General features: G+C 39.8%; 1 protein-coding gene across 1 annotated transcript in view; it reads right to left on the bottom strand.

Annotated features, from left to right (window-relative positions):
- LOC128667037 (H-2 class I histocompatibility antigen, Q9 alpha chain) overlaps nucleotides 1–16638 on the bottom strand; it is a gene marked incomplete in the record, with an annotated part of 303896 nt that overhangs the window by 188932 nt on the left and 98326 nt on the right. The window contains 1 exon segment of the mRNA XM_053721901.1: nucleotides 15449–15727. Coding sequence (XP_053577876.1) covers nucleotides 15449–15727 — 279 coding nt within the window.

Here is a 16638-nt window from a genome sequence, read left to right on the forward strand (position 1 = left end):
ATAACTGTTTGCAGAAAAATGCAAGTGAAGTCTGTGTTGTGTGATTATTTTATTATGTTTATAATGCTGTTTAGCAAATGTTTTTGTTCATTTAACTTAGTTTATTATATATTGTGTGTTGTGTGATTATTTTATTAGGTTTATAATGCTGTTTAGCATTTAAAGTCTTTATTTCAAAACTTTAAAAATAATGTATTAGATGTTACTTATGACAATTTTGAGAGGGGCCTGGAACCTATCTCCCTCACTTCCCATTGACTTACATTATAAACTGTGTTTCAATTTACAACTGTTTCGATTTACAACCATTCCTTCTGGAACCTAACCCCAGCGTAAACTGACGGCTACCTGTATACATCTGAAGGGATATTCAGGGATTCCTGACAGATATCAGTGTTACAATGTAACTATTGCTTATTTTGAAGAAAAAAAATGGTTTGGAAATAGCAAAGTGCTACTTGTACTTATTGCCCTATAACTTGCAAAAAAAGCAAAGAACATGTAAACATTGGGTATTTCTAAACTCAGGACAAAATTTAGAAACTATTTAGCATGGGTGTTTTTTGGTGGTTGTAGATGTGTAACAGATTGTGGTGGTCAAAGTTAGAAAAACATAATTTATGCTTACCTGATAAATTCCTTTCTTCTGTAGTGTGATCAGTCCACGGGTCATCATTACTTCTGGGATATTACTCCTCCCCAACAGGAAGTGCAAGAGGATTCACCCAGCAGAGCTGCATATAGCTCCTCCCCTCTACGTCACTCCCAGTCATTCGACCAAGGACCAACGAGAAAGGAAAAGCCAAGGGTGAAGTGGTGACTGGAGTATAAATTAAAAAATATTTACCTGCCTTAAAAACAGGGCGGGCCGTGGACTGATCACACTACAGAAGAAAGGAATTTATCAGGTAAGCATAAATTATGTTTTCTTCTGTTAAGTGTGATCAGTCCACGGGTCATCATTACTTCTGGGATACCAATACCAAAGCAAAAGTACACGGATGACGGGAGGGATAGGCAGGCTCTTTATACAGAAGGAACCACTGCCTGAAGAACCTTTCTCCCAAAAATAGCCTCCGATGAAGCAAAAGTGTCAAATTTGTAAAATTTGGAAAAAGTATGAAGCGAAGACCAAGTTGCAGCCTTGCAAATCTGTTCAACAGAGGCCTCATTCTTGAAGGCCCAAGTGGAAGCCACAGCTCTAGTAGAATGAGCTGTAATTCTTTCAGGAGGCTGCTGTCCAGCAGTCTCATAAGCTAAACGAATTATGCTACGAAGCCAAAAAGAAAGAGAGGTAGCGGAAGCTTTTTGACCTCTCCTCTGCCCAGAGTAAATGACAAACAGAGAAGACGTTTGTCGAAATTCCTTAGTTGCCTGTAAGTAAAATTTTAGAGCACGGACTACATCCAGGTTGTGCAGTAGACGTTCCTTCTTTGAAGAAGGATTTGGGCATAAAGAAGGAACAACAATCTCTTGATTGATATTCCTGTTAGTAACTACCTTAGGTAAGAACCCAGGTTTAGTACGCAGGACTACCTTATCCGAATGAAAAATCAAATAAGGAGAATCACAATGTAAGGCTGATAATTCAGAGACTCTTCGAGCCGAGGAAATAGCCATTAAAAATAGGACTTTCCAAGATAACAACTTTATATCAATGGAATGAAGGGGTTCAAACGGAACGCCCTGTAAAACATTAAGAACAAGGTTTAAACTCCATGGTGGAGCAACAGTTTTAAACACAGGCTTAATCCTGGCCAAAGCCTGACAAAAAGCCTGGACGTCAGGAACTTCTGACAGACGTTTGTGTAACAGAATGGACAGAGCTGAGATCTGTCCCTTTAAAGAACTAGCAGATAAACCCTTTTCTAAACCTTCTTGTAGAAAAGACAATATCCTAGGAATCCTAACCTTACTCCAAGAGTAACCTTTGGATTCACACCAATATAGGTATTTACGCCATATCTTATGGTAAATCTTTCTGGTAACAGGTTTCCTAGCCTGTATTAAGGTATCAATAACTGACTCAGAAAACCCACGTCTTGATAAAATCAAGCGTTCAATTTCCAAGCAGTCAGCTTCAGAGAAGTTAGATTTTGATGTTTGAAGGGACCCTGTATCAGAAGGTCCTGTTTCAGAGGTAGAGACCAAGGTGGACAGGATGACATGTCCACCAGGTCTGCATACCAAGTCCTGCGTGGCCACGCAGGTGCTATTAGAATCATTGATGCTCTCTCTTGTTTGATTCTGGCAATCAATCGAGGAAGCAACGGGAAGGGTGGAAACACGTAAGCCATCCTGAAGTCCCAAGGTGCTGTCAGAGCATCTATCAGGACTGCTCCTGGATCCCTGGATCTGGACCCGTAACGAGGAAGCTTGGCGTTCTGTCGAGACGCCATGAGATCTATCTCTGGTTTGCCCCAACGTCGAAGTATTTGGGCAAAGACCTCCGGATGAAGTTCCCACTCCCCCGGATGAAAAGTCTGACGACTTAAGAAATCCGCCTCCCAGTTCTCCACTCCCGGGATGTGGATTGCTGACAGGTGGCAAGAGTGAGACTCTGCCCAGCGAATTATCTTTGATACTTCCATCATAGCTAGGGAGCTTCTTGTCCCTCCCTGATGGTTGATGTAAGCTACAGTCGTGATGTTGTCCGACTGAAACCTGATGAACCCCCGAGTTGTCAACTGGGGCCAAGCCAGGAGGGCATTGAGAACTGCTCTCAATTCCAGAATGTTTATTGGCAGGAGACTCTCCTCCTGACTCCATTGTCCCTGAGCCTTCAGAGTATTCCAGACGGCACCCCAACCTAGAAGGCTGGCGTCTGTTGTTACAATTGTCCAGTCTGGTCTGCTGAATGGCATCCCCCTGGACAGATGTGGCCGAGAAAGCCACCATAGAAGAGAATTTCTGGTCTCTTGATCCAGATTCAGAGAAGGGGATAAGTCTGAGTAATCCCCATTCCACTGACTTAGCATGCACAGTTGCAGTGGTCTGAGGTGTAAGCGTGCAAAGGGTACTATGTCCATTGCCACTACCATTAAGCCGATTACCTCCATGCATTGAGCCACTGACGGGTGTTGAATGGAATGAAGGGTGCGGCAAGCACTTTGAAGTCTTGTTAGCCTGTCCTCTGTCAGGTAAATCTTCATTTCTACAGAATCTATAAGAGTCCCCAGGAAGGGAACTCTTGTGAGTGGAACGAGTGAACTTTTCTTTTCGTTCACCTTCCATCCATGTGACCTTAGAAATGCCAGCACTAACTCTGTATGAGACTTGGCAGTTTGAAAGCTTGAAGCTTGTATCAGAATGTCGTCTAGGTATGGAGCTACCGAGATTCCCCGCGGTCTTAGTACCGCCAGAAGAGCACCCAGAACCTTTGTGAAGATTCTTGGAGCTGTAGCCAATCCGAATGGAAGAGCCACAAACTGGTAATGCCTGTCTAGGAAGTCAAACCTTAGGTACCGATAATGATCTTTGTGAATCGGTATGTGAAGGTAAGCATCTTTTAAATCTACAGTGGACATGTACTGACCTTCTTGGATCATAGGTAAAATTGTCCGAATAGTCTCCATCTTGAACGATGGAACTCTTAGGAATTTGTTTAGGATCTTTAAGTCCAGGATTGGTCTGAAAGTTCCCTCTTTTTTGGGAACCACAAACAGATTTGAGTAAAACCCCTGTCCCTGTTCTGATCGTGGAACTGGATGGATTACTCCCATTAACAAGAGCTCTTGTACGCAGCGTAGAAACGCCTCTTTCTTTGTCTGGATTGTTGACAATCTTGACAGATGAAATCTCTCTCTTGGAGGAGAGTATTTGAAGTCCAGAAGGTATCCCTGAGATATTATCTCTAGCGCCCAGGGATCCTGAACATCTCTTGCCCAAGCCTGGGCGAAGAGAGAAAGTCTGCCCCCCACTAGATCCGATCCCGGATCGGGGGCCCTCAATTCATGCTGTTTTAGGGGCAGCAGCAGGTTTCCTAGTCTGCTTGCCCTTGTTCCAGGACTGGTTAGGTTTCCAGCCTTGTCTGTAGCGAGCAACAGCTCCTTCCTGTTTTGGTGCAGAGGAAGTTGATGCAGCTCCTGCTTTGAAATTACGAAAGGAACGAAAATTAGACTGTCTAGTCTTGGCTTTGGCTTTGTCCTGAGGCAGGGCATGGCCTTTACCTCCTGTAATGTCAGCGATAATCTCTTTCAACCCGGGCCCGAATAAGGTCTGCCCTTTGAAAGGTATATTAAGCAATTTAGACTTAGAAGTAACATCAGCTGACCAGGATTTTAGCCACAGCACCCTGCGTGCCTGAATGGCGAATCCTGAATTCTTCGCCGTAAGTTTAGTAAGATGTACTACGGCCTCCGAAATGAATGAATTAGCTAGTTTAAGGACTCTAAGCCTGTCCGTAATGTCGTCCAGAGTAGCTGAACCAATGTTCTCTTCCAGAGACTCAATCCAGAATGCCGCTGCAGCCGTGATCGGCGCAATGCATGCAAGGGGTTGCAATATAAAACCTTGTTGAACAAACATTTTCTTAAGGTAACCCTCTAACTTTTTATCCATTGGATCTGAAAAAGCACAGCTATCCTCCACCGGGATAGTGGTACGCTTAGCTAAGGTAGAAACTGCTCCCTCCACCTTAGGGACCGTTTGCCATAAGTCCCTTGTGGTGGCGTCTATTGGAAACATTTTTCTAAATATCGGAGGGGGTGAGAACGGCACACCGGGTCTATCCCACTCCTTAGTAACAATTTCAGTAAGTCTCTTAGGTATAGGAAAAACCTCAGTACTCGTCGGTACCGCAAAATATTTATCCAACCTACACATTTTCTCTGGTATTGCAACTGTGCTACAATCATTCAGAGCCGCTAACACCTCCCCTAGTAATACACGGAGGTTTTCCAGTTTAAATTTAAAATTTGAAATATCTGAATCCAGTCTGTTTGGATCAGAACCGTCACCCACAGAATGAAGTTCTCCGTCCTCATGTTCTGCCACCTGTGACGCAGTGTCTGACATGGCCCTAATATTATCAGCGCACTCTGTTCTCACCCCAGAGTGATCACGCTTACCTCTTAGTTCTGGTAATTTAGCCAAAACCTCAGTCATAACAGTAGCCATATCCTGTAATGTGATTTGTAATGGCCGCCCAGATGTACTCGGCGCTACAATATCACGCACCTCCCTCTGAGCGGGAGATGTAGGTACTGACACGTGAGGCGAGTTAGTCGGCATAACTCTCCCCTCGTTGTTTGGTGAAATTTGTTCAATTTCTATTGGGCTCCACTTTGGCATTGCAACAAATGACACAGGTATCATCCTCTGAATCAGACATGTTTAACACACTAGCAAATAAACTTGCAACTTGGAAATACAATTCAATTAGAATAATATTAAAACGTACTGTGCCTTTAAGAAGCACAGAAGATCTATGACAGTTGAAAATTAATAAATTGAAACAGTTATAGCCTCAATCCTTGTAAACAACACAACTTTAGCAAAGGTTTAATCCCATTAGCAAAGATAACAAATTCTGAAAGCAGGAAACAAATTACAGAATAAACGTTTTTTATCTCAGTCAAACTATAATTCTCACAGCTCTGCTGAGAGAAATTACCTCCCTCAAAATAAGTTTTGAAGACCCCTGAGCTCTGCAGAGATGAACCGGATCATGCAGGGAATACAATGAGTTGCTGACTGAAATATTTGATGCATAGTAAAAGCGCCAAAAAACGGCCCCTCCCCCTCACACACAGCAGTGAGGGAGAACAGAAACTGTCAGAAAACAGATTAAGCAACTGCCAAGTGGAAAAATAGTGCCCAAACATTTATTCACTCAGTACCTCAGCAAATGAAAACGATTTTACATTCCAGCAAAAACGTTAAACATAATCTCTAGTTATTAAACAGCTTTATGTATTTCTTACAGTGTAATTCTAGTGAAGTACCATTCCCCAGAATACTGAAGTGTAAAGTATACATACATGACATTATATCGGTATGGCAGGATTTTCTCATCAATTCCATTGTCAGAAAATAAAAACTGCTACATACCTCTATGCAGATTCATCTGCCCGCTGTCCCCTGATCTGAAGTTTACCTCTCCTCAGATGGCCGAGAAACAGCAATATGATCTTAACTACTCCGGCTAAAATCATAACAAAAACTCTGGTAGATTCTTCTTCAAACTCTGCCAGAGAGATAATAACACACTCCGGTGCTATTTTAAAATAACAAACTTTTGATTGAAGATATAAAACTAAGTATAATCACCATAGTCCTCTCACACATCCTATCTAGTCGTTGGGTGCAAGAGAATGACTGGGAGTGACGTAGAGGGGAGGAGCTATATGCAGCTCTGCTGGGTGAATCCTCTTGCACTTCCTGTTGGGGAGGAGTAATATCCCAGAAGTAATGATGACCCGTGGACTGATCACACTTAACAGAAGAAAAGTGTGTTTTTAAAAAAAAATTCATAATATTTTATATTTTTTTATAGTAAATTATAAGATATGATGAAAATAATGGTATCTTTAGAAAGTCCATTTAATGGCGAGAAAAATGGTATATAATATGTGTGGGTACAGTAAATGAGTAAGAGGAAAATTACAGCTAAACACAAACACCGCAGAAATTTAAAAATAGCCCTGGTCCTAATGGTAAGAAATTGAAAAATGGTCTGGTCCTTAAGGGGTTAACTCACAACTATTTTGTATTCGATTATACATTTTATTTGCAACTCAGGGGAACAGCCATGGGCACTGCCTGTGCCCCCACCTATGCTAATATATATCTGGGCTGGTGGGAACGTGAGTATTTAAATGACACTCTCTACAAATAAACCAATCTTGTATTAATGCGGCTTCGCTATATTGATGATGTGTTTATCCTATGGAAGGGAGATACTTCTTTACTGGGGGAATTCATTAGAATACTCAATACCAATTATTTAAATCTAAAATTAACTATGAAAAATGGACCATAAAGAAATTGAATTTTTAGACCCAGGCGAGGTATAGACCATAAGATTATTACTGACCTATACAGAAAGGAAACCACCAATTCCTTACTAAGGTTTGAAAGTAGTCATCATCAAGCCACCAATCAGTCCCCTTTGGGGAGTTCCTAAAAGTGAGAAGGAATTGCTCTGAACTTGATGATTTCAAGGATATATGTGTGGATACTGTTCTTTCTGCACATATTAATAAATGCATAATGTCAAAACAATCAAAATATTTCCAGAAGGTATCAAACAAATACAGGGAATCCATAATTGTGTCAGGGTGCCAGGAATCAGACTGAGACGAGAAGTGCAAAAATAATCACACCTTTATTCATAGCAAAAAATAATAAAAAGTCCACAAGTCAAATAACAAGCCAGGAGTCAAAACCAGAGCTGGTAGTCAGACGAGCCGAGTCAGGAGCCAAAGCGAATAGTCAGACGAGCCGGAATCAGGAACAAGGAAAACAGGAGTCAGGAACAAGCCAGGGATCAGGAACCAGGAAGGACGTCAGGCAGCCAGGTAATACACAGGAACTCTCACAAACAAGTCTGAGACAATGCAAAGGCAAAGCATACTGAACAGAGGCCCTTTAAATAATAAGTGATAACATCACAATTCTGAGACTGCATCCTGTCTCACATGGATGATGCACACAAGTCTGGCCATAAAAGGAAGTGTAGGAAATGAGCAGCATCCCCCACAATGCACCATAGTCAGGAAGAGAGGTGAGTAAAATGGCTGCCAGCAGCACATGGCAAACAACAGGGAAAAAACCCTGACAAATTGTCGATCCAAAAATATTATTTATTGCTTACAATGCTCTTGTAGTTTGAGATATGTCGATGAGGGAGGTGAGGATCAGATTGAGTGAACACATCTGTAATATTAGGAAAGATCTTAAAAAAGGAAAGAAATTGACATCAGTGGTGAGACATTTTCTAGACTAACACAAGAGTAAACCAGACCTGACATGTTTAATTTTGTTATGAATTCACCTGGGTATATGGGGTGGTAATATTGAGAAACCACTATTACAAGCAGAAAGCAGAGATGGATCTTGTCTGGTTAAATTCCTTGTACCCTAGTGGGTTAAATGAACAAATAGTCTATAGTTCATTCTTATAAAACACTGAGGGCTGATCTTAAAATTATAGTATAATGCATGAATGAATGAGAAATGACGTCATGAACCAATCTCTAACATTCCAGTATGTTATGCTAAAAACATGGATGTAGAACTACAAGTAATGTACCAATTAACACAGCAGTTCGAATAGCGTCCATAGCGAGAGATGTAAGAATGTGACTTCTCAAATAGATTTTTTAGCAAATAGTATATTATGTCAATCTAATAAACTGAAGAGAAATATTCACAAAGAATGCGGTACCGAAACATGGACTGCTATATTAATCCAAAAAATTATCAGTGATCACTGTATGGACCAAAAAGATTGACATATAGTATATGAAAACCATTAAAGTAAGTGAGGACATCATGAAGTATTAGATGTTTCTGTTTACAACAGTTTTGAATATAGGCACCGTCCAGCACTCAATGTACCAACCGACATAGTATCTTGAATAGCGTCAATGGTGACGCAATAAAAAGGTTTAATATTGTGTGGCTTTCTTAATAGACCACTTACTAAATATTATAATGCCATAATAAATAAACTTTTTTCTCTTTGTTTACTCTACCACTAATACGGGTGCTGTTTTAGTACTCTATGCACTAATCAATGCAGTAGCCTGAATATCGTCACTGGTGACGCGATAGAGGGGCTTTTACTGTGTAGTATTTTTGATAGATGAGGAGTGAAAATCTGGCCTAATAAGGAGCACCCTGGTTGAGGTGGGAGTGTTATACTGTTGTAAAATTGATTGGATAAATCAATTTAAAAAAACAAGGAGTATGGGGCCACTCGCGCCTTTAAAAAAAGCTGAGGCAAAAACGCTTGTCAGGCGTATCGCCTGCTTGCGTATATTCTGGACCTTATTAGGAAATCATATATCAGATAAGTAAACTTTAATTGTGTTAATAATTGTTTACTTCTATGAGCTTAATTATGCCCTGACATTTTTCACAATAATTGTGAGTTAAGCCCACTGATATCCCACTGTGTTGGGGCTCACAAAATCATAATGTATATTTTATTATGGATCTTTTTAACTTGCTGGATGCATCAGTGTTCCTCTAATTTTCCTTTGTTGGCTAGGTTGCTATTAGGAAAGCTTTCATTCCATTGGCTGATTTGAATTTGAAGGTTTAAAACAGCCAATAGGAATGCAAGGGTACCCCATATAAAAGGGGTACCTTGCATTCACTATTCAGTTTGTGGCTGGAGACCATATGAAGAGGACTACCGTGTTGAAGTTCGCAAGATGAGGACCACCGACGCCTGGAAGAAGATGGACAGCCGCCTGGATGAAGATGGACCGCTGCCTGGATGAAGAAGATGGTGCGTCGCCATCATCATCATCGGTGAGTACTTTTATGGGGTTAGTGTTGTTTTTTTGGGGGGGGGTGTTTGTTATTTTTTATAAATTAGATTTTTTTTTTAATTTTGGCAGAAAAAGAGCTGAAGGTAAAGTTTTTTAGTTAGGTTTTTTTATTTTGGGGGGCTGGTGTTGTTTTTTTTTCTTAAAAGAGATGATCACTTTAGGGCAGTGCCCTACAAAAGGTCCTTTTAAGGGCTATTGGTAGTTTATTTTTAGAATAGGGCTTTTTTTTAATGGGTATTAGAATAGGATTATTTTATTTTTTGGGATAATTACTTTTTTATTTTCTATTTTTATTTATTTTTTAACTTTTTTTGATAATTGCGCTAGTGGTAACCCTTTTCGCTAATCGGGTTTGCGCTAGAGCAAAAACTTTAAACTCCCAACTTGTAATATCACCGCAACCTGACTCGGGCAAAGGGTTTACCGCTAGCGCAATTATCACTCTTGCTTCATCTTCACTATCTTCGGTTATGCTGGAAATTAACTTCAAATTATTAAACCAATAGTATTACTCTCCCAAAATGGTTTATTCTCAAGAGTAATAGATGTGTGGTCATGTCAATAGCAGTATAGGCCACAAGTGGTGGCGGTGCCACAGATTTCCCAGTTCTGGATAAGTATTATAATAGAAACAGAGCTGATATTACATATAAACTGCCCTCTTGACCCATTGATTTGACTTCTTAACAAAGATCCAAAACTGCCCTCGACCCCTGCACAGAAACTCTTTCATATTATGGTAAATAGCGCCAGATATTTAATAGCTGAAAACTGGAAGTGTAAAGAGACCCCAGAGGTGAGTATGTGAAGATGTAAATAGTAATTCAGTTTATTAAATTAGATTTCATTACTGTAAACACCAGACCATGGACACATTTCTTACTTTCCAATCTCTATGGGAATCTTATCTAGAGCACCATATTGTGACTAACCCTGATAAACACTTAGCCAGTAAGAGGTGAAGCCCTTTGGCATTAAGAAGACGACGTAAATAAATATACGTAGATGATGCAGTAGCGTGTTGTGCTACTATCAGTTTATTACATGACATGAATAAGATGTAGGTGAAAACTACATTATGATGTTTGTTAAACGTCGCTGGGCAAATGTTATCTTATTATTATGTAACTTTGTTATTCTGTTATTGTATTGTATTGTTCAAAATTCCCAGTGAATTGTATTTTCATTTTGTTTTGTTATTTTTTAAATAAAGCCTGGAAAAAAAAGAAAACAGGGGATAAATTACATGTAGATCAGAAAATAACTAGACTGTAATAGCCTATTGCAATATAATTGTGCTCACCCATCACATAGTTAAATGCTATGAGTTCATCTAAATAGAATCTGAATAAATATTGGCTGCAGAGGGATTGCAAGAAATGGGGCACTTTGTAGGAATAGGGGATTCCCACTGTCTTTAATACAAGAACATACTGAGTTTTACAGTGTTTCTCAATTTCAGTCCTCAGGACACACTAACAGGCTGGATTTGCAGGATTACCTTGGGGGAGGACAGGATAATAACCATGGTTACTGATCTGCTCTAGTTTTGATATCATGAAAATATGGCTTGTTAGTGTGCCCTGAGGAATGGAATTAAGAAGCACTGTTCTATAATATAAACAGGGCAAAAAATAAACGGGCAACTGAGCTGTCTTTGTCTCTGAATATAATGATAATAGTCATCAAAGCGTTAAGATAATTAGGAAACATTGGGGTATATTAAAGGATTGTAACCCTGACGTTAAGGAGTTTCAGTGCCCACCTATGCCACCCTATAAGCAAGCAGGTAATTTACAGGATCATCTAATTAGAGCTGACATTGGATCAGGTGATAAAAGACAACAAACATTATTAGCTTTACCTAAACATGTCTGTTATACAGTACATGTTTGTGTTGTTGCCATGGTAACAATATGATTAAAAGATCCACATTTCGCCCAAAAACAGGTAAAAATTTTAACATTTCTATTTTTAGCTGCAATACTGACTTTGTGGTCTACCTTATTAAATGCCCATGTGGTATAATTTATATAGAGGAGTCAACCTGTAGAATACGGGACAGAATCAATGAACACAAATCTAATATAAAAGACAGAGATCTTTCAGCCCTGGTTTGTTATCAGTATACAAAGGTGCAGCCTAGGGGTTGCATACCTCCCAACATTTCAAAATTCAAAAGAGGGACACCCCCCCCCCCCCGCAAAAAAAATTGAAATGTGGTGGGCGGGGCTTAAAAATCATAAGACCAAAGTGATATAAATAAAATTCTAAATAAAGTCATAGATTTTAATACACTTAGGCAGCAAATCAAACACAAGCTCAAACCACTGGTATGGCTATGTGAACTATGTATTTAATTATCCTTTGCAAAGACATTGCTAAATATTTTTATCCTAATTGGACATTTAATAATAAATTCTTTAAAACTGCTCTCTGCATTCCACATTAATATTCTAAATTCTGGCCTTTAAAGTCAGCAAAAATGCACAGTAGCACACTACATAGTATACACTTATACATGCAGATACACACACACTACATAGCATACACTTACACATGCAGATACGCACACACTACATAGCATACACTTATACATGCAGATACACACACACACACTACATAGCATACACTTACACATGCAGATACGCACACACTACATAGCATACACTTATACATGCAGACACACACACACTACATAGCATACACTTATACATGCAGATACACACACACACTACATAGCATACACTTATACATGCAGATACACACACACTACATAGCATAAACTTATACATACAGATACACACACACAGTTATGGATACAGATAGACACACACACTACATCATATATGGGTATCTGTAATTCATTGTATGGGGTCCTGGGGTTGGCAAGCACATTAGCTGGCAGTCTGCAGCTGCCACTGTTTGTTACCCTGGTATTAGCACTGCTCATTGTATAAAACTGAAGGCATGCTAGTATTATCACCAGGGGTTAGACATCATCACTACCAGAGGTAGGTTAGAGAGGTCACCATTACCCGTGGTCAGATTGTATACAGCCTTCTTACTCCTGCTTAACCCACTCACCATTCCTTTTCCACAGGGAATCTAACAGGTATCTAACCCTGTGAGAGCAAAGCCAGCTGCTTCTGAGTATGGGCCCAACAGAATTTAAAAAAAAAAAAATTTTTTTTTTTTTTTTTTAAATGCCTGGGGCAAATCGGGACAGATGGCTAGCAACTCGGGACAGCGGGACAGACCCCTAAAATCGGGACTGTCCCGCGAAAATCGGGACAGTTGGGGGGTATGGGGTTGTCACCTCGGCCATGTGTTTTCCTTGACATTTATGAGTTACACGAGCTGCAAGATGTGCAGAGGGGAACAAGAATTGCACCCCTGGATAGCACACAAATAGTGATCCTGGCCAGCACTATTCATGCTTCTCCCTGCAGCCTGTGTAACTCAAAAGTGTCTAGGAAAACCTGACCGAGGTGCAACCTTAGTGCAGCCACAATGTGTTACAGTTAAAATGAAAACTCACAAAACAAACACGTGCTCCCCTTTCCTTAGATAAGCACTGAGTGCAATTTATTTATGTGTAACTTTGTATTCACTAATCTTTAGAGAGCTCACTATGTAATATTAATGGTTATGAACAATGAAATAGACTGGTTCACTCTCCTTAGATGAGCACTACATGTAATGAGGTGCATTTATTTATGTAAAAACCTTAACTAAAGTGTAATTATTTATTCACTAAGATTAAGAGATCTCACTAGGATTTCAGTAAATAAGGTAATAGACTGGTCACATTCTCTTAGATGAGCACTGATTGTAATAAGGTGCATTCATTTAAGTACAAATCTTAACTGATGTGCAAGTTTTTATTCACTAACACAAAGAGTCAATTCAGTGTTTCCTTATATGTTTGTTGTAATTTTATTTCTAAACACTATATGGCACTAATACACCTAATTATATATGAGGACAATAATATACCTAATATGTTCTGTAAAGAGGAAGTTACAGGTCATACAGTCTATCAATAAGTGATTTGTATGTTAGTAACCATGGTTACTGATCAGCTGATTATGTCACCTGTGCTGTAGTTAAGATATAAGGAACAAAACATTGTTTGTCTTTGTGGTTTTGGATGTGAAATAAACATAAGTAATTTATTAGAAGTGCTGCTGGTCTCTATTATCTATAAGTTACAGGTAATGGCCAATAGATGATAAAACAATGTCTCACCAAGGCCCCAGCAGTGTGTGGTCCTAACCTCAGCCTCCTCTAGCTGGTTTTATTAACCCTTACTAATTACACACACAAGAAGGGGTTAACTGTGAGTCAGTAACATATAAACACATTATTAGTACAGATCAGTAGGTAAGGGGTTAACTGTCAGTAACATAAAACACCTCATGCAGATCTGAGGCTGAACATTTCCTGTAAGGCAAGTGCTGTGTCATGTGACTTTTGTTTGGCATCTGATTGGTTCACCTCAGCATCTTGTCAGGTCTCCTATTGATCTCTGGGACTTGTAGTTTTTTGGGTCTAATAACTTTATAACAAAACAGGACTACAGTTCCCTAAACACAATGCAGAGAGAGACATGCAGCAGAGTGACAGCAGATTCTAACCAATCAGATGACAGAGTTATGAGTCCCGCCCTCTAGATGCTCTATACTTGCTGAATTCAGTGTTGTGCCCCAGCAGTGATATCCTGAGGTGTAATTGCAGCATTTTATTCTAGCAGTGAGGGAGGGTCAGACCTTCTATCCTATAATAAACCATATGACTGAGAGGGACATGCAGCAGAGTGACAGCAGATTCTAACCAATCAGATGAGAGTTATGAGTCCCGCCCTCTAGACGCTCTATACTTGCTGAATTCAGTGTTGTGCCCCAGCAGTGATATCCTGAGGTGTAATTGCAGCATTTTATTCTAGCAGTGAGGGAGGGTCAGACCTTCTATCCTATAATAAACCATATGACTGAGAGGGACATGCAGCAGAGTGACAGCAGATTCTAACCAATCAGATGACAGAGTTATGAGTCCCACCCTCTAGACGCTCTATACTTGCTGAATTCAGTGTTGTGCCCCAGCAGTGATATCCTGAGCTGTAATTGCAGCATTTTATTCTAGCAGTGAGGGAGGCTCAGACCTTCTATCCTATAATAAACCATATGACTGAGAGGGACATGCAGCAGAGTGACAGCAGATTCTAACCAATCAGATGACAGAGTTATGAGTCCCGCCCTCTAGACGCTCTATACTTGCTGAATTCAGTGTTGTGCCCCAGCAGTGATATCCTGAGGTGTAATTGCAGCATTTTATTCTAGCAGTGAGGGAGGGTCAGACCTTCTATCCTATAATAAACCATATGACTGAGAGGGACATGCAGCAGAGTGACAGCAGATTCTAACCAATCAGATGACAGAGTTATGAGTCCCGCCCTCTAGACGCTCTATACTTGCTGAATTCAGTGTTGTGCCCCAGCAGTGATATCCTGAGGTGTAATTGCAGCATTTTATTCTAGCAGTGAGGGAGGGTCAGACCTTCTATCCTATAATAAACCATATGACTGGGAGGGACATGCAGCAGAGTGACAGCAGATTCTAACCAATCAGATGACAGAGTTATGAGTCCCGCCCTCTAGACGCTCTATACTTGCTGAATTCAGTGTTGTGCCCCAGCAGTGATATCCTGAGGTGTAATTGCAGCATTTTATTCTAGCAGTGAGGGAGGGTCAGACCTTCTATCCTATAATAAACCATATGACTGAGAGGGACATGCAGCAGAGTGACAGCAGATTCTAACCAATCAGATGACAGAGTTATGAGTCCCGCCCTCTAGATGCTCTATACTTGCTGAATTCAGTGTTGTGCCCCAGCAGTGATATCCTGAGCTGTAATTGCAGCATTTTATTCTAGCAGTGCTCTCACCTTTCCTCTCCAGCTCCGCGCTCCCAGCTCTGATGTATTTCCTCAGATACTCGATACATCTCCCCTGCAGGTAATTCTTGTTTCTCTCAGCAGCACCGACCTCTGGGCTGTTCCATCTCTGTGTAGTGATCTGAGCCTCAGTCATTATAGGGACCCAGATCCCTCTGTCTGTATCCAGGGTGAGGAATTCTCTCCCATCATAACCGTGCTGATTATACCCCCTGGTGCTGCCGTCATCATACAGCTCACAGCCGTACATGTGCTGCACAGAATGAAAACCTGCACAGGATATAGTGATTGTCACACAGGAGCAGAAGTTTGTGTTATATACAGTATGTGTGTTATATACAGTATGTGTGTGTGTGTTATATACAGTATATGTGTGTGTGTGTTATATACAGTATATGTGTGTGTGTGTGTTATATACAGTATATATGGGTGTGTGTGTTATATACAGTATATATGTGTGTGTGTTATATACAGTATATGTGTGTGTGTGTTATATACAGTATATGTGTGTGTGTGTGTTATATACAGTATATGTGTGTGTGTGTTATATACAGTATATGTGTGTGTGTGTGTTATATACAGTATATATGGGTGTGTGTGTTATATACAGTATATATGTGTGTGTGTGTTATATACAGTATATATGTGTGTGTGTGTTATATACAGTATATATGTGTGTGTGTTATATACAGTATATATGTGTGTGTGTGTTATATACAGTATATGTGTGTGTGTGTTATATACAGTATATGTGTGTGTGTGTGTTATATACAGTGTTAATTTTGACGGCAAGTTTCAATTTAGTCTTAGTTTTAGTCTTTTGACTAAAATGCCATTTTAGTTTTAGTTGTATTTTAGTCATCTGAATTGTTTTAGTTTTAGTCTAGTTTTAGTCGACTGAATCTCCAGTAGATTTTAGTTGACTAAAATCTAAGGGGTGTAGTTAAAGTGTAATGCATTATTTAAACAATATAAAAACTTTAACAGTTCTCTGTTATTAATTAAAACAAGTATCAAGTAACTCAAGACAACAAAAAGTTTCTTCAGCTAGCACAGGCACAGCATAACTTAAACCCATACTCATGGGTTATGCTTATTTCTATAGGAAGAATCAATTGATTTTCACAAATTCTAAACATTTTCAGCAACGATATTAGCACTGCTCTAGAACTTCCAAACTC

Source organism: Bombina bombina, chromosome 7 (genome assembly GCF_027579735.1).
Source record: "Bombina bombina isolate aBomBom1 chromosome 7, aBomBom1.pri, whole genome shotgun sequence".
NCBI lineage: Eukaryota > Metazoa > Chordata > Amphibia > Anura > Bombinatoridae > Bombina > Bombina bombina.